The 24,574-nt window shown below is 36.3% G+C and overlaps 1 protein-coding gene across 4 annotated transcripts in view; it reads left to right on the top strand.

Moving 5' to 3' along the window:
- Positions 1-24,198, top strand: part of LOC106878693 (small G protein signaling modulator 3 homolog) — a 72,547-nt gene extending 48,349 nt beyond the window's left edge. For 2 of the 4 annotated variants that reach the window (XM_014927976.3, XM_014927978.3), the window contains 9 exons: positions 1,864-1,935; positions 6,472-6,618; positions 8,213-8,376; positions 11,201-11,294; positions 12,365-12,435; positions 14,947-14,995; positions 16,281-16,366; positions 17,784-17,906; positions 23,250-24,198. In XM_014927976.3, the coding sequence (XP_014783462.1) occupies positions 1,864-1,935; positions 6,472-6,618; positions 8,213-8,376; positions 11,201-11,294; positions 12,365-12,435; positions 14,947-14,995; positions 16,281-16,366; positions 17,784-17,906; positions 23,250-23,382 (939 nt within the window). In that variant the 3' untranslated portion in view covers positions 23,383-24,198. The remainder of the gene's footprint in view (positions 1-1,863; positions 1,936-6,471; positions 6,619-8,212; positions 8,377-11,200; positions 11,295-12,364; positions 12,436-14,946; positions 14,996-16,280; positions 16,367-17,783; positions 17,907-23,249) is intronic. The other 2 variants (XM_014927977.3, XM_014927979.3) reach the window with 1 other exon arrangement.
- The last annotated feature ends 376 nt before the right edge of the window (positions 24,199-24,574 follow it).

Genomic DNA, 24,574 nt, shown 5'->3' with positions numbered 1-24,574 from the left:
GGTCCACCTCTCCATCAAACTCGTTTCTGGCATCTCCTTTCAGGGTATGCTGATAGCAGCCTACTGCGTTTTTCAATGTCGGAGGCTATCCCTTCCAGTGCCATTCCACTGTCCACTGCTGGCCATCGAACACAGCTCGAAAATCTTTGTCTGTGATGGTGTGTGCAGCATATTTTTCTTTGCTGCTCTCACCACTCTCCTGTCGCGAACTCACAGCGCATAGCATCCCCGCATCACTGAACACTACACTGGCTTCATTGACCGTGACACCTCCCAAACGGACAATGGCGTCCATCCCCATCCCCACATCGATTCCGTCCACTACGTGGTCGATCACTATCGCACGGAACCTCAATCTGGTTCGTCGTACCACCTTCTCCACATCGCTACTTCCTCTGCATTCAACTTCCGTACTGTCAACAGCCCTTACACTACTCATTCCACTCCATTCTTCTACCATTTCTGGAGTTATTAGGGTTGTTGAGCAGCCTGTGTCCACAAGGGCTCATGACACCTTTCCGTTCACCACAACTTCTGCTACTGGCAATGACTATATGCGCCTCTATTCTTTCGATGGGACAACTACCGACGCAGTAGTCTCCCTTGTACCATTTCCCTGCACACATTCACCAGCAGCGTGGCCTATCTGTCAGCATCGATAGCAAATTACTCCAGGCCATGTGCAAACCCTGACACCTCGCCATGTGCGAACTCTGACACCGAAAACACTGCCCTTTGAAGGGTCAGACATGTTCCTTGTTTGACCCCTCTCTACTGCTCTTTGTTCGATCCCTTCTCGGTGTTGCAGTCGCTGCCATAGGTGTCATCCTGCAACATGAGACGATGGCTCTGGCCCGAGATATTACTTCTCCCATTGCCATGGAGTGAATGTTCGGCACCTTTTGCAGTTCAACCGACACGTGGTCAGGAAATCCTGTCACAAAGGCTAATTTAACGGTTTGTTCTAACGTGCCATCTCTATATCCCATGAGTCTAGCCAATCTCCTGATTTCGTTGGCAAACACATCTCCCTCGCCACAAAATGGCCTAACTGTCTCATTTGAAACACAGACCATACCCATAATTTTTTTTTTTGAGCCAAAATAGCTTGTAATGTAAAGGAAGAAAAAGACGGAAGTGAAGAGAGAATTATGGTTGTCTTACCTGTCGGTCTGGAAAAAGGGTCACTTTCAATATCAATGTGCTGTCTCAATCTCCAAGGTTCACTCCATGTCCACGTGTGCTATCTGTCGCTGTACTGTCTCACACGTCTGCTCTGATGTGATGTCCTCTGCCAACTGGCCCCTCATGCTTCACTGATGCCACATGTCCACCGCGGCACTTCCGGTGGGATCCACAGGTCCCACTTCCAACAGGACATGCCTAATCCCTCATTTCCGATCCTTCCCTACAACATAGCCTGGCTCATAACACCACAATAGTCATAAAGAGGAAAGGGTACATAAGCATGTCAGGAGTAGTATTGGTAAATTTAGGGAAGCATGAAATTTTTGAAGGATGCAGAGTCCTGACAACTGATGTAGGTAGTTTATTCCATGCTTCAACAATTCTGAGCAAGAAAAAATATTTCCAAAAGTAATGGGTGCTGTGCTGTTTTTTTTTTTTTTTTAAATTTCAAAAGTGTTCATCCCCTATTCACATAAATTCTAAATCTTTGCAACCATTAAAATTTTTTAAAATTTTATTCTCATTTTCCCCCACTTCCAAAATTTCCTTTTTTCACTTTTCCAAGGTGTTTTCCCATATTACCATTGTTTTTCACTCTCATTGCTCCATTATTTATTATTTGTATCCAATCTTTCCATTCTTTTATTTCCCACTGTTATCTTAACTGCTGTATAGGAAGAATTCCAACACCCAAGATTCCAGGAGTTCCAGTTAGCTAATGCAGTTGGCATAAATACTCATTACAGAGTATGTTTCATCTTATATCTTCTGCTATTGCCATATCTTTTTCTATTGGCAGAGAAAAGCCTAATGGAATGCCTCTTGCTTATTTTTAACTCATGATTAATGTTTTTTATAACAGCTTCTCTCTCAAACTAAAGCTTCATATTTAACCATTAAAAAAAATTTATCTGTTCAATTTCTATTATTATTATTATTATTATTATTATTATTATTATTATTATTATTATTATTATTATTATTAAACAATAAGAAAAGTGCAATACAATTTGTAATAGAGATTGACTGTATATTGAATTGAACAAATTGAACAATATCTAACAGATTGTCTATCTTCTTCGGCTTCAAAATGTAAAATTAAAAATAAAAAAAAAACTGCAGAAATGCAGAAATTCAAAACAGGACACAAGATATTCCCATTCTTATTTTTGAATTTTCTGTGTTTCTGTGACTAAAAAAATATTTTGAAGGATTGAAAATGGTATTAGCATCCTAACAATTTCCTAAAATGGTGTTAGGAAATTTCTGACAAGAGTTGTGCTTAAACTCCTTCTGCTGTGACTCCCAGTTCCTGGACACCATTATTTTTATGATTATTAATGAATATGGTGAGTTTAGTTACATCCATTCTTATTCAGATTTCAAATCTTGCTATTGATCAGTTTTGTCTGTCGTTCTTCTGGGAGTCAACAAAATAAGTTGCAATCATGTACTATCGTCAATTCAATTGATTACATTCCATTCTTAGCATATCTGTGATCTCACTCTAATGTAAGGCAGTAAAGATTACACAGCTACTAAATACCTGAGGGCAAATCAACATTTTTATAACGATTACTGCAGAAGAATGCTGATGATATGAAAATCCAAATTCTGTTTGAGCTATTTTCATTTAGAAAATGTTCCAGTATTTATCCATAACACCATTAAAGTTTTGTTTCTTGATGATCATAATACCCTCCCCGCTTTTTTTTGCAAGGCCACTTTATCCTTATTATATGCAGTAAAGTTCAAAAGGGTAGAAATTCTAGAATTTTAAGCTCCAATTTCTGTCTCATTTTTCGATGTTTCTTCCCTGCTAATTTTTTCTATGGAAAAAATCTCCCTGTCTTTCACCTCCTACAGCTATGATCCTTTGCTATATATGTTATGAAAAAGAACTTCAGAGATTCTTGTTGCAACATTTGATGTTATTTCATTATAATCTACTTCCTTGTGAATTTTATTTGGGGGATTTGTTTTGCTTTATTACCAGTATATCCACACTCCCCTCTCTTGCTGCTGATTTTTGCAAAGACAGAAACACTCTATTTTTAAAGCGTTGCATGCTGATACTTCATGCAGCAGGAGACTGTCTTAAACAACATATATGTATGTATATTTATTAATAAGGGTAGAAATTGATATTAATCAATTAAAACCAGTGGTCTAGCATATTAAAAAAAATCCGAAGATTAAAATTATATTACATACAAAAATAAGAGGAATGACCAGCAAAAGTGGACTCCTATATGCTAGAAATAGATGCTGAATCATCTAACCACAAAAAATATGTTCTCAATAAAAATTTAGCGACACAACAGACTGTAAAAATGCCACTTAGTTCTCATCAGCAAGTCTTACTGATCTGAAAGTCATAGAAGACTTCCCATCTTAACAATGCATGCAATGACCATTTTTAATGCTACAGCAAATTTAAAAAGGTGACCGGAGTGAATAATAAATTACAAAAATATTTAAGGATATTATTGTTTATATCAAGTGGCAAAAAAATAAATACCATAAGGTAAAAAAAAATACCATATGGTAAAAATATACCATAAGGTAAAAAATTATAATTAATAATTAAGGGTGTTACAAGCAGCACCAACACGCTAAAAATAGCAGTTAGAAGATGACTAAAACCACAAATTTTCACTGATACACATTAATTGAAATCAGGGGAATGAGCAGAAATTCTAAGCCCCCATACCAACAAGAAAAATAATCATAAATTCAAAATTCAGACATACTTGTATTGTCATGATTTTGAACTTTGTGAAAATTCCACTTTGTTCTCATCAGTGAATCTTATGCATGCTTACCACTTGATACTATTGTAAACAATATATATTTTTATACTTTATTATTGACTCCGATCACCTTTTTAAATTTGTCATGGCATTAAAAATGGTCATTGCACATACTGTTGAGATGAGCAGTCTTCTATGATCCTCGGGTCAGTAAGACTTGCTGATGTGACTAAGTGGCATTTTCACAAAGTTCGAAATTGTGATGATACGGATATGTCTGACTTTTCAATTTACTATTCCTTTTGCTGTTGGTATGGGGGCTTAGACTTTCTGCTCATCCCCCCGATTTCAATTAATGTGCATCAGTGAAAAGTTGTGGTTGTAGTCATCTTCTGACTGTTATTTTTAGTGTGCTGGTGCTGCTTGTAGCACCCTTAATTATTAATTAATAATTTTTTTACCTTATGGTATATTTTTACGCATGATTGCCACTTGGTATTATTGCAAACAATAATATCCTTATATATATTTTTATAATACATCTGTATATAAATGTATAACCACTTTCACGCTTTATATTCATAAAACTTCTTTCTCTCATATATATATATATATATATATATGACATATACACACACATACTGTGTGTATATGCATTTTATTCCCATTAACCAAAGCATTCTCTAAGCTAAATGATTTTCTGTCTGCTATTGAAAATGTTTGGCTGATTAACTTGATAATGTTCAAAAGCTTATCTCTCTCTCTCTCTCTCTCTCTCTCTCTCTCTCTCTCTCTCTCTCTCTCTCTCTCCTCTCTCTCTCTCTCTCTCTCTCTCTCTCTCTCTCTCCTCTCTCTCTCTCTCTCTCTCTGGTAAAACTTCATAAAATCTTGCATTCAAACATGTATATGCCGTTGAACTGCATTGTGTATTGAAATTAATGATTGTATTCGTAGACTGTCAACTAACATCTCTCACAGAATATCTCAGTAAAATGCTCTCTTGAAGCTTCAGCTGTTTGATTTGTAAATTCTTTGAGATTAACCTCTCTGCCTGTCTGTTTCTCTCTCTCTCACCCTCTCTGTATGTATATATATATATATATATATATATATGTGTATATATATATATATATATATATATATATATATATATATTTCTTCATTTAACTCTTCTCTGGCTTGACTTCAACCTCAGCCACTTTGTTTTTTTTTATTATCTTCACTTTAAAAACAAGAATGCCAATGATTTGCTTGTTGTTTAACAACTCTCCAGATTGCAGAATAACAAAATGTCTTCCCTGGGTTACTCTCTCTTATTCAGTGATCCAATAATAGTGATTTATTGTAATAATGTTTATCATAATAGTTTTACTGTAATGTTACTTATCTGCTGTGATAGTAACCTCTATTATGTTATATCACATGATAATAATTGTTATAGTGATTTATGTCATAATGGTAAAACTAGTATAACTGTTGTGATAGTTAACAATATTGATATCCATAATTAGATCATCAACCTGTAATGATATCTACTTTAATAATACCTATTGGAATGATATAGGCTGTAATGATACCCTTTACTGTTATTGAACGTTACTTGTTAAAATACTGTCTACTGTAATGGTATCCAACATTGCTGTCTTACAATAGTATGTATTTGATTAATATCCTTGTAATACACCCAGCTTAAAGAAAATAGTAGTAAGTAGGCCCAAGGCGTAAACCTAGAAAAGGGCAAGCTACTCATGAAGAAGTAACTCCGCAAGCCCACTAAATAGTCAATGCAATACAGAAACTGTTGACATAGGTGGTGTCAGATGATATATAAAACCATATACTTTTCAAGCTTATCGGTCACAAGTAGACACAGAGAAAATTTTGCAAAAACTTTTTTAGGTGCAAGCATGTGGTTAAGAAACTTGCTTTGCAACCACATGGTTTTTGAGCTCAGTCCCACTGCACAGCACCTTGGTGTCTTCTGTCTTCTACTATAGCCTTGGGCTAACCAATGTATTTTGAGTGAATTTGATAGACAAATAGGAACTGTGTGGAAGCCTGTCATATATATGTATTTGTTTGTGTCTTTGTGTTTGTTTGCTCCCTCCTCCACCTCTTAACAGCTGATGCTGGTTTGTTTATGTCCCTGTAACTCAGCAATTTGACAAAAAATAAACTGATAAAGTACCAGGCTCAAAAAATAAGTACTTGGGTCAGTTTATTCAACTATACCTTTCAAGGTAGTACCCCAGCTTGGCTGCAGTCCAGTGACTAAAACAAGTCAAAGATAGAATATGTATACATAGCTCTTGAATAAACTAGTTAAATCTCCACCACATTCTTATGTGATCAGAGACAGCTGTCTTCTTATAGGAAACTATAATTTACTGTGATTTACGTTAAGGGTTTTGTTGTGAATTCTGAGCATTAAAAATATATGTATGCATGTGTGTACACACACATGCACACATATATTTCATTGTGTTGAATGTATCATTCTATAATGTATAGTGTTGAATGTGTGTTCCAGGCTGATTACTCTATGGAAAGTCATGCCCGTGACCTGGAGAATTATGTCAATGTAGCTCGCAACAGAAGACGGAGAGCAAAGGCCTTGTTAGATTTTGAACGACATGATGATGATGAACTAGGCTTTCGGAAGAATGATATCATAACAGTGAGTATATCTTTTCCAGTGTTGACTCAGAACCTGTAGTTTATGATGATAATTTATCATTGTTTGTAATTCCAGTTTATTATTTCATTATCATCATTTAACATTCATGTTCTGTGTTGGCATGGGTTGAATGGTTTGACAGGATATGATGGGCCCAAAGTCTGCATTGTATTCAGCTGTCTGTTTTGGCATGGTTTTTATGGCTGGATATCTTTCCTAACACTGACCACTTTACAGCTTGTACTGGGTGCTTTTTTTTTTCATGCTAGTGAGTTTACAATGCAGCTTACAAGACTACAAACCCTGAGAGAGTCAGCTTTCTACTAGGAGATGTGAGGCTAAAGTATGAGAAAAGGGAGCCAAAGCAGAACAGGTTTCTTGCTTATCAATAAATATCCGGACTGTTGCCATAGTAACGAAGCTAAAGCATGCAGAGTGAAGCCGTTTGGCAAAGATTGACCTTGAACACTGCTCAGCACACACACTAAGTTTTAATATTCCAACTCTCTTATGCTGTTTACAGCAGTATTTGGAAGGAACGTATGTAGCATGTGATCGTTGCATTGACTATGACAGAGCAAGTTATCATGGCAACACCTGTTCAGAGGCCTATGCAAGGTTGCAGAAAATGTATGGAGAGGAGTATATGAGCCACACACAAGTGTATGAATGGCTCAAACGTTTCCAAGATGGCCAAAAAAATGTCGATATTGACGAATGTTCTGGGAGAGCTGCAACCAGCAGAACTGAGAAAAACATCACATTTGTGCATGCAGCTGTGAGAGGAAATTGTCAAATTACCATCCTTGAGTTATCAGAGGATGTGCAGATTAGTTACGGTTCAGTTCAGTCCATTATAACTGAAGATTTGGTTATGAGACATGTGTCTACCAAGTTTGTGCCAAGATTGCTTTCAGCTGACCAAAAAGATACTCAGGTTTCAGTTGCACAAGATCTTGATTGTGTCGAGAATGATGAAAACTTTTTGAAAACTTTGCATAGGCCTCTGAGCAGGTATTACCAGGCTTTTGGCAAAATTTGATGCAGATTCTATGCTCGACTTTCTCTGTCATGGTCAATGCGATGACCACATGCTACATGCCTTCCTTTCAAGCACCGCTGTAAAGAGCGGAAGTGAGCTAGAACATTAAAACTTAGTGTGCATGCACGGCAGAGTTCAAGGTCAATCTATGCCAAGCGGCTTCGCTCTGAGTGCTTTAGCTATGTTACTATGGTAACAGTCCAGATACTTATTGTTTGGACCATGTATTTCTCCTGCAGTTGCCATACCAGAAATATAACATCAATGGTGCTTCTACCTGAAACAAAACCAAACTGCATCTCATCTAGGCAAATTCTCTCCCTAATTAGTTGGGCTATGACTCTCTCTGTAACTCTTATCACCTGATCCAACAATTTGATACCTCTAATTATTTCATAAATATATATATATTATCAAATATTCTACCTGTTTCATGTTCAAACTGACCAAATCCTGCCTTTCACACCCACCCTACAATATCATTCTAAAAATAGGCAATCACATCATTCTGTGAAATAAATCAATAATGTCATGATGTTTGCTTTATATTAGATAATATCTCAAAAAGATGAACATTGCTGGGTTGGTGAATTAAATGGATTACGTGGTTGGTTCCCAGCAAAGTTTGTAGAATTGTTAGATGAACGGAGCAAGAACTATTCATCTGCTGGAGATGACAGTGTGACTGAAGCTATCACAGACATTGTGCGTGGCACGTAAGTAATATTCTACTCTAATTTCTCCCATAAATCTCTCAATTTTCTTTTCCAACTTCACTTCAATTATCATATATGATTACTAGGACTTCAATGGTTGTCCTAGCTGAGTTACTACAATTAAAGTAAAAAATATTTGAATTATATTAATTTGCTGTGGAAAAAAACTGACATTTGAGATGGATCCCTTCATTAGAGGAAGAAAATATGGCTCCTCATTTTCTAATACAAGAAGTGAAGTATCTCTTTTCCTTACAGCAAGTTAAAAATACCTCTTTGTTTTTGGTATTTGAAGTTAGCCATTGAGATTTCTAACTGGCTTTTCTTAGAAAGTTGAGGTTACAGATACATCAGATATTGTTCTTGCTATTCAAACATTAAGAATTGGTAAGAATTTCATTACCAGTGCATGATTTTTAATATTTGGCTATAAGCAGTGGAATGGTAGAACTGGTAGAATGTAGAACACTAGATTAAGGTTATACAATAAGGTATTTGTCTTCTGAGTTTGTCGTATTGAAGTTTATCTTGTCAACTAATGTAGATAAAAGCAGTAAAAGAAGTCAAATTAATTCAAATGACTCCTCATCTATGTTCCTGTGGTAAGTGAATATTTAATTACAACAAAGATGCATGTGCTCATTCTTAATATGTTCTGGCAAATTCAAATGTAAATATGCTAGTTGCTGTATTTCATCTTCAGATAAAACTCTCTTTTCAGATGAAAAGACAACAGTGATTATTTGAATTTGCCAGAATGTATTACGAATACATGTCGTTTTCATTGTTCACTGTGCACATGATGATCTATTATCAATTAGCAGACATCAGCATGCATCATCAAATGATTTGTTTGCTGAAAAAAGAAGAGTCAAAACTTTTGTTAGATTCATTGGTCTGGGGTAGCTTTGACACAACAAGGTCGAAGCACAGCAATATCTCAAAATCCCCTGACCTCAGAGTGTTACAAAAATACTTTCATCTGGAAAAAGTTGTTTTCAAATGGCAGAATGCAACAGTAATTAACATATGCTAGTTTGACTCTGCCAGAACATATTAAGAAGAAATATGTGTGTCATTGTTTTGATTTCACTGTTCTCCATGCATCTAATAATTTATTATTGAATATTTAGTCATTACAAGAAAACAATTACACTAAGGTACAGAGTAACAATTACACTAAGGCAGTGAGTATCATATAAAAGGAATCCATAATTTATGGGTTCAAACTCTTCTACAGGCATTGTAATACTACAACGTTTCTATATCTTAATCATTCATATCAACTACTAAACTGGAGGAAATGTATCTATATATATAAAAATGAGAATGTCTGTCTGTCTGTCTGTCTGTCTGTGTGAATCCCTAAAACTCGAGAACTACGCAACCAATTTCATTCAAATTTTACACATGCCTTACTTAGGGTTCCAGTTGTGTTTTAGTCAAAAAAAATTATTAACTTCTTGCAGAGTTCGAGCACACGGCAACATAATATCTCCTCCACTATTTAAGTATTACGTGTCAAAAGTGAAACAAAAACACTCATGTCAAATACTTTCACTTTAAAAATGAAACTATTCCACTAACTGAAACAATCACATTTCGATACTGTAGTGACAGATACTTTCACAGAGAGAGAAAGAGAGAAAGAGAGAGAGAGAGAGAGAGATGTATATGTATACATATACATGTATATGTACACCATTTCGATACTGTAATGACAGATACTTTCAGAGAGAGAGAGAGAGAGAAAGAGAGAGAGAAAGAGAGAGAGAGAGATGTATATGTATACATATAGATGTACACGTATATGTATATATATATAGATTTATACATACATGTATATGTATACATATGTGTAGATGTATATATATATATAGATGTACATGTAATATGTACACATATATACATATATACATGCATACAGATATCTATACATATATACACCCATCACACACACATACACATGCACACAAACACACACATTAGTCATTTGTTTTCTTATCCAAAACTACGTCAAAAGTACTGAATGGATCTTTATGAAATTTGGAAATTATATTCTTTGCATAACGGCCATAACTCCCATGAAAATTCATATATTTTTGATGTTGATGAAATTTTAACCCGAACATAACAGATGAGCATTATTTAGAAAATGATGTCACACGTTATCGAGGCTACCATTCTTTCTGGATGTGCAAAAGGGGATGACGTCTTTATTCCAAGAATTCCTCTTACTCCATCAGGAGCAGACATTCCTTTTACATTCAGAAGACTACAATTCCCCCTTTGTGTGACTTTTGCCATGTCCATAAACAAATATCAGGGTCAAACACTGTCTGTAGCTGGTCTTCTCTTGGAAGAGCCCTGCTTCTCACATGGACAACTGTATGTTGGCTGCTCAAGAGTGGGCAGCAACAAAAAACCTATTTGTATATGCTCCACAAGGGAAAACAAGGAACATAGTTTACAATGAGGTGTTATAATCACAACAGCAAGAAAGTATGTACATGATCACCTTCTTTTACGAAACTTCATTGACTTTCATATATTTATATTGATATACATATATATACGTGTGTTTGGGTGCGTGTGTGTATATACATCTCTATATATAAAGATGATGCGTAGTCTAGACAGCGTTTTTAGATTTCATTATTCTCTTTAACCCGGGCAACGCCGGGTATTTCTGCTAGTATATAATAAATAAACGTTTTAAAATTTAAACATACACATACGTATAAACATAGAGTAATATATGCAAATGTGTATGCATATGCACACAAATCTAATATATGAGACTCAATTTTTCTTGTTTCCACAGGTTATGTCCTGCTCTAAAAGCAGTATTTGAACATGGTTTGAAGCGCTCATCAATCCTAGGAGGAAGTTGTCATCCTTGGTTATTTATTGAAGAGGTAAATTAATTGCAGCAGAATTTGCTATCTGATTGTTGTTTAACCCTTGGTCAGCCTTGATTGAGCAGACCTATGATCAAAGGTATTCCAGCTGGGATCATCCTGTCTCTTGCCCAAGCACATTCTACTGTGCATCCAGAATGTGTCCCTTTCCAAAACAGTAGTGTGTAATTTGAGAGAGGTTTGGTTGATATTTCCAGCTGCTCATGTGACCCCATAGAAGTTCACTCATTGGATCACTCTAGCATGTTCTCTCTCTCTGAATATGTTAATATGGCCTTAATGTTGTTTCATCATTATTGTTATATGTATTATTGTGGTACTAGTATAGTATGATGTGAGTTATGCTGGAACTATGACATATTAACTGATGTGTATAAGAGAGATGGCTGTACTGGTATGGACAAGTACTGTGAATGGATAACTCTTAACTAAGCGAAGTAGTAATGAGAACTGACCATGAAGGGCACTTGAAAATTAAGGTAGACTGAGAAGTGCGGTCTGATTTGAGAATGTAGGATCTTGCAGATAAGATGATACAATATGAAAAAGAATGATAGATTTTTGTGTATTGTAAATTTTTCCAGTCCATGCCAGCATTGAAAAATGGATTACGGCAAAATGTATGCGCATGCATGTGTGTGTGTGTGTATGTAGTGTAGTATAGTGTAGTATAGTGTAGTGTAGTGTAGTGTAGTGTATAAAATGCAGGTGTATACAAATGTGGAACAGCACAAGCTGTAATATTTTGTCTCAGAGAAACTTCCCAAAGAGACTTTAGAGTTATTGTTTGCTTTGCTTGTGTTTCTCATTGAATTTCTATACATAACAATTGCAATAAGGTACTTTGGTGCAGCTGTGTATCCTTGATGAACTTTGTCCACAGATTCAGTAGTACTGTGTTGGAATTAACTGCTTCACTTAAATCATTAATGTTCTTGAGAAAGGCATGAATGTGATGAATCCTCATCTGCCAGAACTCAAAGACTTGAGGTCTGTTTTGTAGAAACATATTTTTCAAGTCAGATGTTACCGTATTTTTAACTAGTCTTTAATATTGTCTTTTTCAGGCTGCTACAAGGGAAGTAGAGAAAGATTTCCAATCTGTGTATTCAAGGCTTGTATTATGTAAAACATATCGGTAAGTTCAACACACACACGTACACATGTATACTTTATTTTACTTTTAAAATCAACAACAGTAATACAAGGTTACCCACAGCTAAAAGTATAATATTTTTACTCTTCTTACCAACCCATAGTTATGACAATTACAAGTCATTCGAGACTGGTGAAATTGATGTGGTTGAAGTTCAGCTGCGTTGTCTTCAGTTTGACAACTACAAGATAAAACATAATCTGGAGAGGAATTCCATAGTATTGACATTCTGAGAGAGAAGGATTGGAAAAAAAAAAGTTGCATTGTGAACCAGAGGATGAAATGAGATGAAGAATGAGTCTTTGCCTATCAACCATCATGTTTTGGAAGATGTACTTGAAGATGATGGCTCGCAAATTGACAAAAATAAGTCTTGTTTCACCTCACAAAAATCATCATCATCTGAGTTGTAGTGCACCTGAGCGCTATACACAATAATTTCATTATTATTATTATTATTATCATCATCATCATCATTTAATGTCTGCTTTCTATGCTGGCATAGATTGAATGGTTTGACAGGAGGTGGCAAGCCGGAGAGCTGCTCCAGGCTCCAATTGTCTATTTTGGCATAGTTTCTATGGTTGGATGCCTTTCCTAATGCCAACCACTTTACAGAGTGTACTGAATATTTTTATATGGCATCAACACGAGAGCTTTTTACATGGCACCAGCATGGGTGCTTTTTACGTGGTGCCAGCATGGGTGCTTTTTATATGGTACTAGCATAGGTGCTTTATATGTGACACTAGCACGGGTGCATTTTATGTGGCACCAACACAATTGCTTTATGTGTGGTCCCAGCGTGGGTGCTATTCATGTGGAACCAGCACCCGCAGGGTCACCAAATAGCTTACAATACAAGGATCTCTCAGCTGAGAGAGGGAGTGGAGCCAAGAGCCAAGGTTGTGTGCCAAGTGAGAGGCTGAAATACGACAGAGGGACAGGGACAGCTGTCTTACTACAAAGGTGATACCTTGTCCTACACCGGTAGGACAAGGAAGGAGAGGGTGGGAGAGAGTATTAGTTGATAAGGAGGAGATACCCAAAGTGTTGGAAAATATGATTACTTAGAGCTGTTTTCTTCATTATGTTTGAAGTGGTTAGTGAGTGTATAGGATGTAACAGGAGAGGAACAATTTGGTGTATCCTGACTGAGCAGATATATGTCATTCAAAGACATTCCAATCGGGACCACCTGCCCTTCAAGATTTGCATATTCAAGACTTCATTATCTCATATGTCTCTTCCTTCTAAGATGTTGGAATGTAATAAATTAGTAGCCACCAAAGACCATTGGTCCATATTTATTGTTGTTTAGTTCCAAGTCAGTTTTGATTATCAAGATTCCACCCATGACCATCCAGTCTTCTTTTATATCTAGAACTGGCTGTGTAAATAAGAAGCATGTCTCCCAACCATATAGTTTTGGGCTTATTCTCATGGCACAACATTTTGGGCAAATGTCTTCTATAGCCTTAAGCCAACTAAGGCCTTAAGAATGGATATGGTAGACAAAACCAAAAAGAAGCCTGTTATGTATGTGTTTGTGTGTACCTTTTTCTTGAAATTGCATGACAATTATAAACATACAGCATCATCATAGAAGCAATGTCATTCATTTCTAGTCTTTCATGAAAAACCCTGTCTGGCCATTGAGAAATATTACCTTGCTTGAAAACTGGTGAGGGTTGGTGACAGGAAGGGTATCCAGCTTTAGAAAATTTGCCTCTACAAATTCCATCTAACCCATGCAAGCATGGAATAGTGGATGTTAAACAATGATGATGATGAGTACATTGGTCAATCTGTCGTTTCTTCATTAAGATGATAATGTGTGATTTAAGGGAGATTTTCTGGCTATTTCCAGCAAGTTGAGTGATCTCATTGAAGCTCCTTGTTAACTCAATATATATATATAGGGAAAATGATTGTATGGACATTTGGGATAGCACAGGGGACACGTCTAAGATTTTTGAACCATACAGATGATATGTCACAAGATTAAGAAGTCTGTCTGATCAGAATTATTCAAGGACTAAACAACAATTTGAAATAAGATAACATATTCTATATCGATATATAATTTTATTTTTATGCAGTTTAAAAGTTGTCTTTATATTGGCTGTACTGTAAAGTTAGATTTAGTTAGGGGAGAGGATATGGGTTACTGTCTTCCCTGACACTGCTACTGCCCCACTGGGCACCAGAAAGGTCTTGCAGATGCATGATTGTGTGTTGTCAAAGGTGCTTGCAAGGAGAGGAAGTGCTGCGAAGTGGTCAGATGTCAAATAGTAGGATGCTGGTTTCAGGATGGTGATGGCATAGGGATGAGGTATATTCCAAATATTTGCCATACTGAATACCTACCTATTCAGCCTATTGGGAAATTTACATAAAAATGATAATAATGGTAGGTTGGGAATGCTGATTTAAAAATTTTTTTTTCTATTGTATTTGTTTTTAAACTATTGCATTAACTCTGGTTTACAGCCTGGATGAAGATGGAAAAGTTTTAACACCCGAAGAGATATTATACAGAGTAAGTAGATTTATGTTTTTATGTACTAATATTCCAATAAGAAAGGTATTCTGCAACCCACTTTTCTATTCATCTTTAAAACCTTCTTCCTACATAGAGCTCCACCTCAGGAAGAAGTGCTGTCACAGCCATAGAAAATGTTACAAGTCTATCTAGGAATTAATCCTTTGAAAGTAAAGTGACCAAAATAAAAGGTGCTCTGGCATCTGTAAAATAACTATTCTAGTATCATTTCTACAGTAAATCTTAAGCAAATCATACAAATGACATTGTAACATTCCTGGCTAAGCTTTCAGTGCTATACTCCTTGACTCTATCTTTTAGTTGTTTCAGTCATTAGACTACGGTCATGCTGGTGCACTGCCTTGAAAAATTTTTAGTTGAATGAATTGACCCCAGTACTTAATTTTTTTGCTAAGCCTGGTCCTTATTCTATTGGTCTTTTGCAGAACTGCTAAGTTATGGGAACATAAACACACCAACACTGGTTGTCAAGCGGTGGTGGGGGACAAACACAGACACAAAGACACACACACATATACATATGCAGAGGCCCTGTAATAGGTCGCAGCCACTGCCTTCCATCATGACTAAAAGATTAAAAAAAAAACTGGTTGTTAGACTCAATATACTTATAATGTCTGGTATTCAGGAAGTCTGGCTGTGAAGTAGAGTGAATTCAGACAGTCTCTCACCTGGACTTTTTTCCATAACTTAAGTGCAGAAGAAAACTTAATAATTGATAAAAGAACAAGAGTTATGTACGGGTGTTTCTCATAGCTTCATTAGAGTTGAAACAATCATAAGTCAATGAATGTAAATACATAACTCTTGTCATTATGTTTATATATATATATATATATATATATATATATATATATTTGTATGTATGTATGATTTTTCTTTGAGTTTTATGTAAGTTCTTTTTGAGAGAGTCCAAGCTGTTTGCTCACAAAGTGACAAAACCTTTTCAGTTAAGAGAGTTTCCTGTGTTTGTAAATATGTGGTTGAGTTAGTATGTTGCTTGAACTGTCGATGTATACATCCAAGTGTGTGCATCTATTCACATAAGAATCTCAGATGGAGAAATTTCGGAATGTCCTACAAATTTTCACTGTGCCACTAATAGATTGAATTTGGAAAATCTAGATCAGTTTCTTTTGCTCTTTCTCTGTGAAATTGAGTATATCTAGGTTTTTGTGCAAATTTGTGTGTGTGTGTGTGTGCGCGTGCACTCGTGTAAATTGTATGGATAATATGAGACAATTATTTTTTAATATTTCAGGCAGTTCAAGCTGTCAACCTTGGCCATGATCAGTGCCATGCTCAAATGGATGTCAAATTCCGCTCTATCATCTGCTGCGGCTTAAAGTAAGTCACTTTGTCAGTGTTCTGACAAAATCCTTCTTTTAACATTGACAGATAAAGCCATTTTTGTAAATTTATTGATGAAAAGCAAAGATCTATTGCTTGAATTATCATAAGCCATGTGGGATTAATTTAAAAGGAGATTAGGTTATATTACAACCATGCTTGGTTTTTGAAGGAAACAGTTAAATACATTACATCTTTTTCTTTTATCTTTTACTTGTTCCAGTCTTTAGACTGTGGCCATGCTGGGGCACTGTCTTGAAGAATTTTTAGTTGAATGTATCAACCCCAGTACTTATTTTTTAAAGCCTGGTTCTGATTCTATCAGTCTCTTTTGCTGAACTGCTAAGTTATGGGGACGTAAACACACCAGCACTTATTGTCAAGTGGTGGGCGGAGGAGAAACATAGACACAAAGACAGACAAATACACACACACACACACACACACACACACACACACACACACACAACTGGCTTCTTTCAGCTTTCATCTACCATATCCACTCACAAGGCTTTGGTTAGCCCAAAGCTATAGTAGAAGACACTTGCCCAAGGTGCTATGCAGTGGGACTGAATCCTGAACTATGTGGTTGGGAAGCAAGCTTCTTACCATGCCTGCACCTATACATGTGTATTTCCAAAAGTAAAGGGTCCTCAAAAGCAAACAAAAATACTTTTAAGTTCTGAATCATGTACCTCATACCCACCACAACCAATGAGAGAGACAACATTGTTGCTCAATTTACTAGAAATAGCAGCCAATTATATTTCCTTCAAACCACACACCTTACTGTCTTATAAAAGAAAGATATATTGGATAATATAATGTTATATATATATATATATTGTCTAAAATAAAAAGACAGGATGATCTCAGCTGGAAAACCTTTGAACATAAGTGTACTTAGTCAGGACATGCTACCATCATCAATTTTATGAATAACAGTGGGTATAACAGTTAAGTATTTTAACATATATTCCTTTCTCGTTAACATAAAAGATGGAATCTAAACAACATTGCATATAGGTTCAAATTGCTGAAAATTTTAGCTTTTATCAGTTTTAAAACAACTTAGAGATAATAATGATGCAATTATTGTGTATAGTGCTCAGGTGCACTACAACTCATCAAAGGTGCATTTATAGTACATAGAATTATGTACAAAAGTCAAGAAAGTGAACAGTGTATGAGTCATGATGTACATGTGTGCATGTGTACGGATGTGGGGGCAATATCATGTGTTTGATTCTCAAAATATTTTCTTTGTATGTGGATGTTGTGATAATCATGATTTGCTTTTTTTTTTTTCTTGCAAAAGTATCAGAAAGGAGTCAAAAATAAATTGCAAGCTCATTTTTTTTTTATATAATATAAAAAAATATCTATTTGATATTATTTATGTTTTTTTTTTCAGTGAACAAGTGTTACACCTTTGGTTAGAGACGTTGTGTTCATGCCTGGATGTAGTAGAAAAATGGTATCATCCTTGGTCTTTTATAAGAAGTCCAGGTTGGGTACAGATCAAATGTGAATTAAGGTGAAGTATATTTCAAGAGATTCTACATTTTGCCCTTTTTCTCATTCCAGAACATGTGGGTGGCATAGTATTTAAATCTATAATAATCCTTTAAGATACTGGGCTCTCATAATGCAAATGAACATCAGATGAAGATTTCATTTTCATCAAGTACGTCTGGGATAAAGTCAACTCTGCAGGGTCTATCCTTCTTCGAGGTGATCTCATCATCACCATTTCATTATCATCATTTAATATCCATTTTTCCTTGTGGAATAATTTAAATTCAATATAACATAGGTGCAGGAATGGCTATGTGGTTAAGAAATTTACTTCCCAACCACATGGTTTCAGGTTCATTTCCACTGTGTGATACTTTAGCCAAACTGCAGGCTGATGATAGTCATGGCTACAAACTAAACACTACAGTGTGAAAAATTGTAAAAGAAAAACATGTAAATACAAAAGAAGGGAAAGAAAAGCATGTTTTGATTAGGAGACAACCACATGGAGCCAATTATAGAGATGTCAATTAAGTGACATCCTTTAATTTAATGAACATGAGAGAAAGAGGGGTCACCATCTTGTATGTCATGACCAGAAAATAGGAATTTGGAAGATGTTTGTAATAAGTCATAACATATTAATTACCAGAGGTAATGTGTTAACATATTAGGTTAATTGAAGGGAAGCTTGTAACATCACATGAACATATTCTTTTTTTGCAATCACAAGTCTCCAGGTAAGTGAGGTGAATGCATGCACATGTATGCGGGAGGCCTGACTCACTGCCAGTCTAAGAATCAACAGACACTGAGTGGCACGAATTTAGAATGCTTCGCTTTATATAAGGGATGAACCAGAAGTCCCTGACTTCCACATCAACCAGAAGCGTCTAGAATGTTCGAAAACTTTCTAGAAGGTCACTTTTTTGTTTTGCTTTCCTGTTTGACCGCCAGGGTTCACTACATAACTCCCTCCTCAGATGAGCAGTCAATAAGCAAAATCATTGTAGTGATCCAGGGCAGATATGAAGCAAAATGAGGTAGCAAAAACAAGTAGTAAAATAGAAAAAATTAATACATGCATCATGATAGATACTGAATATAATTGCAGAGTTTGGCACAGTAAACCTTTAGCTACATAGCTATGCACATCAAACTAAATGCAAAACATGGCAAAATGAAAATACAATGTGAAACATGCATGGAAAAAATGTTTGTGAATAAACGTTGTTTGTAAAAGAAATAGCAAACAGTTTGTTTTGTAACACAAAGTTAAATATACATAGTTCTGGATAATTTGTGAGAGTGACAGTACACGATAAGGTCCAGAGAAAAGGTGTATGCAGCATATAAAATGTGTAACCCAACAAAAAGGAAGCTGAAGGAAACTCTTCGTAGCTTGCTTCCCAGGAAGGTGGTTTCTGCAAGACAGAGCAAGTGAAACCTGACGTGCAAGCAATCATCCAGGAAACTGGAAATCACAGGATGGGAAAGTCAAGGTGTATGAGAGAGCAATGTTGGCTGCTGCGACATAAGCAGTACCAAGATTTTACCTGCAAGAGCGGTGGGTTGCTTGCAGAGGCTGAAAGGGTGTAGGTGCTAGAAAGCGACAGTGACTAGCGAAGCGAGTCAAACCATAAGGATGGTGGCAAAAGAAGGAAGTTCCAACATGCAAGAGACTTGGTGTTGATCAGGCACCAAAGGAAAAAATGCATGGAACGCTTTGTGATGCAAAGAAAAAAATGCATTTATAAGAGGTGGTTTGTGCATCCTACAAACCAAAGAAGAAACGCTTGGCAAAAACATGTAAGGTGCCTTTTTGCCGGATGAGAAAGGCTTGAGAAAAGCATTCTGCTAGAATAAACTTAGAAGTGTGTGGGATTGGATAGCATGAGGCAGACAGCATGTATGTGTGAACATTGAGCAATAAAATAATGTGCAAGTGTAACTGCTGAAAGCACCGTGAAACAAAACCGATTGCAGAGTCTGATGCAGTATCTCCCAGCGAAAGCTGTGCATTGGAGACTGAGCGTGCAAGGTGAGGTGCTGAATAGAAATTGGAACAGAAAAGCTCATGATAAGGCTGAAAAAAATATGGAAAAAAAACAAGAAAATATGCAAAATGTTCAGTTCATTGAATAATTATTCCAATGAATGCCGTTAAGAAATGCATGGTCGGTGAAAAAAATGTCACATTTCAGATTAGGAAGCTGTTTGAAGTGCCATCCAACTGTGCAGTGCTCATCAGAGTGACTGAAATTTGCTGTATAAGGCTACAAAACCAGATGCTGTACAGAAGATGGTGCAGTAACGATTTGAAATTAGTGTTGAAACTGTGGTCAGGTATGAAGGCTGAGGCGGTGACGGTATTAGCAGTGTTCGTGTGCATGACTGTCGAAGTCGGGCCACGTGGAAAATTCGAGACAGGCGAATACAATAGAGAACTCCTGAGATTTGGCGCACACATCCACTGTGCATGTTCAGAGTGGTAATTGCGCGGGAAAAACCAGCGAAGAAGATGAAGACAGACGCCATGGTGGAAAAACTCCAACATGAATTTACTGGCATAAAACGTTGACAGTCGACATTTTGAGAGGAAATTATTTCAAGAGGAGATTTTACAAGGAAATACTGTGTATTTCCTTGTAAGAAGAATGCATACTCTGTTAGGTACAAGTTCAAGGTGAAGAAGACGAATTCTAGAGGTTCGCTTGAACATGATAAAATATCCTGATGTCAGGCCATTGATTTTTAGTTGAGATGCGAACAAAGACTGCGATTCTTTAGCTCAGTTTACCATGTGCTGTGGGTTGCATAGTCAAAAAGTTGGGCTTACTATATTATTATAGTGAAATGTCTGCAGTGGCTATCTGTTCTTAACGTCATGGTTACCATTTTATGGAGAAATTGTCAATTAAATGACATCCCATAAGTTAATGAGCATGAGAGAAAGAGGGGTCACCATCTTGTACGTAATGACAAGAAAATAGGAATTTGCGAGACGTTTGTAATAAGTTGTAACATATTTATTACTGGAGGTAATGTGTTAACGTATAAGGTTAATTGAAGGAAAAGCTTGTAACATTGCATGAACATATTCTTTTTGCAATCACATGTCTCCAAGTAAGTGAGGTGAACATACACATGAGCAGGTGTGTATGCAGCGGCCTGACTCAATGCTGGTCTAAGACTTGACAGACACTGAGTGGCACGAATTTAGAATGCTTCGCTTTATATAAGGGATGAGCCAGAAGTCCCTGACTTCCACATCAACCGGAAGCTTCTTGAATGTTCAAGAACTTTCTAGAAGGTTGAGGGAGATTACTCTTCTTAAATCCCTTTTTCGTTTTGCTTTCCTTCTTGATTGCCAGGGTTCACTACGCAATTATAGAGCCTCTTAGATCCCATATTACTTTTACTAAGAGCAAGTACCATCTTCATGCTGTGTGCCTGACTGGTACTTTATGTAAAGAGCTGGAAGAAACACTGCAACATAGTAACAATTCTGCCAGCTTGCCACTTATTAATAATCATCACCGTCGTTTAACGTCCACTTTCCATGCTAACATGGGTTGGACGATTTGACTGAGCATACATTGTTGTTTTTTTTTACTGTGTAGATTTACAGGAAGATGGGAAGTAGCTTTTGTTGCTTGTAGTTCATAATTTTCATTATTTATCAACCCTGAAAAGATGATGGGGAAAGTTGGCAGCACTTTGTTGAGAGTAACATGCAAGCAATACTCTTTACCTACCTTTCAGCAAATGAATGGCAATGTCTCCTTTTCCATCTTCACTTTTCTTTCTAAGTGATACATAAAGAAACTAATGTGGGACTGATGAGCCAAAGAGGAAAGTGTCTATTCTCAGTCCTTTCAATTTTATTCACTAGACACCAGAAAATTACCTGCTTTTTACAACCAGGATGATTTTCATGATGAATTTTGCTAATACCTGGGTTCAACCTACATGCATCAACAAGAGGGAAATAATCAATATCATCAATCCCAGTACTGGACTGGTACTTTAGTTTATTGACCTTGGAGTCAATGAAAGGGGAAGTTGACCTCAGCAAGTATTAAACTTAATTTGAATGAAGAAACCCGAAACAAATACCACAAGGCATTTTGTCTAATTCTTTGTGATTTAGGTGCAAGGTCAGCGATTTTGGGGAGAGGGACTTAGTTGATACCATTTACTCAGTACTTGACTGGTACTTTATTTCATTGACCAAGAAGGATGAAAGGCAAAGTTGACCTTGGTGGGATTTGAACTGCTAATAATAATTGCTTCATATTTTGGCACAAGGCCAGCAATTTTAGAGGGGCATTAATCCCAGTACTTGATTGGTATTGTATGTATTTTATCAACCCCGAAAAGATGACGGACAAAGTTGGCAGCACTTGAACTGAGAACAAGAGGACCGAAATATGTGGCGCATTACTGTATGCAAGAAGACCCACCCACCACGACAGAATTGATATCCTAAAACCAAGGTGCCACATAAAATGTATTGGTGTGGGTGCTGGTGCCATGTAAAAAGCACAAGTACTGGTGCCACATAAAAAGCACCGGTGATGTCACCATATAAAAAGCGCCTAGTACATTCTGTAAAGTGATTGTCATTAAGAAGGGCATCCAACTGTAGAAATCACGCCAAAACAGACCATGGAATCTGTTGTGGCCCTGGCCTTGCCAGTTCCTCTCAAGCCATCCAACCCATGCCGGCATAGAAAACAGACATCGAATGTTGATGATGATAATGACGAAGGATTTTGGCAGCTCACCACCCTAATAATAATAATAATAATAATAATAATCTTTTCTACTAAAGGCACAAGGCCTGAAATTTTGGAGAGGGAACTAGTCGATTACATCAACCCCAGTGTTTCATTGGTACTTAATTCATCAATCCTGAAAGGATGAAAAGCAAAGTTAACCTTGGCGGAATTTGAACTCAGAACGTAAAGACAGACGAAATGCCACTCACCGCCTTAATAATAATAATAATAATTATAATTATAATAATTCTTTCTAATTATGACATAAGACTAGCAAATATTAGAGAGAGGTGATAAGTGTGTTACATTGAGCGTAGTACTTGACTGGTACTTTTTTTTTCATCAACCCTGAAAGGATGAAAAGCAACATTAATCTCAGCAGAATTTGAATGGAGAATATAAAGAGCTAGAAGAAATGCTGCCAAGCATTTTGCCCAACATGCTAACAATTCTGCCAGCTTGCTATTTTATTAATAATATAGATTTTTTTTTTACTGTATAAATGAGAAGTTGTTTTTATTGCTTGTAGTTAATAATTTTCATTATTATTTACATTTTTTCCCCCTCACTTTTCACAGGATTCTCTCCCAATTTGCATTCAACCTTTCGCTTGACTGGGAGCTGCCCAAGAAGAAAGTTCCTCCAGATGGTCTCCGAGAAGGTGTCCGAGATATGCTTATTAAGCATCATTTATTCAGCTGGGATCTCTGATTATTATTTAAGAAGTTAGTATGCATTGTTTAGACAAAGACATTCATGTGTGTAGCTATAATGCACACACAAACACACACACACACACACACACATTTTCAAACATGCTTGTATACACATTTGGCAGTTAACACATTGTCATATACATACACATAAATACACACATATATTCTCACATAATGGTAGGGTTCAGTGTCTTCTAGTGAAACAATTGTTCCATTATTTATTTGTCAGCTGCTCTTGGGGCTAAAAAAGAAACAAAATCTCTAAATAAATAGACTTTGGTTGCAAAGTTAATTGTCTGAAATACATGTTTTGATTGCTTGAGATTGTTGACAACTCTCACCTGTCAACAGCCTCACCTGCAATAGCTTCATATTCTGGCAATAGAAACCTCAACTGCAGTCCAGCAATACTTGGAAAAAAATTTCAATGAATCTATTTGTCAGATATGTGATGGCACAGATAAATTCCAAAGCCCGTTTCTTTAATGACACAGCATATTTCCTCTGTGTGTGTGTGTGTGTGTATGTGTGTGTGTATGTGTGTGTATGTGTGTGTGTGTGCACATACATGTTTATATGTATATGATCATGCATATTCTTATGTACGTATCATACATATACACCAAATGGTGTCAGTATTATTTCCATGATAAGTCTGCATAAATTATAAAATACTATTTTGTACATAGAAGAAAAAAATATATAAAATAAACTTTTGAGAAGAAGAAAATCAATGTGCTTAAAAAAAAAGAAAAAGAAAAAAAAACTGATAAAATTTGAATCTCAATTAAAAGATGTTACTGAAACTAAAGAACTATTTTATTTATTTTTAATCCACAATGATTGATTGCACAGTTAAGACCAGCCATGTGGTTTCAGTTGAGACCCATTGCATGGCACCTTGGATAAATGCCTTCCACTATGGCCTCAGGCTGACCAAATATATATATATATATATATATATATACGAAATCTGATCAATAAGTATCAGGACTGTTTCCATAGTAACAAAGCTAAAATATGCAGAGTGACGCCGCTTGGTGCAGATTGACCTTGACCTCTGCTGTGCGTGCACACTAAATTTTAGTGTTCTAGCTCACTTCCCCTGTTTACAGCAGTACTTGGAAGTAACATGTGATCGTCGCATTGACTATAACAGAAAAAGTTATCACAGCGATACCTCCTCA

This window comes from Octopus bimaculoides, chromosome 7 (assembly GCF_046866305.1).
Source record: "Octopus bimaculoides isolate indiv1 chromosome 7, ASM4686630v1, whole genome shotgun sequence".
Lineage (NCBI taxonomy): Eukaryota > Metazoa > Mollusca > Cephalopoda > Octopoda > Octopodidae > Octopus > Octopus bimaculoides.
The sequence above is the reverse complement of the archived record's forward strand: the minus strand, read 5'-3'. Positions and strand labels throughout refer to the sequence as shown.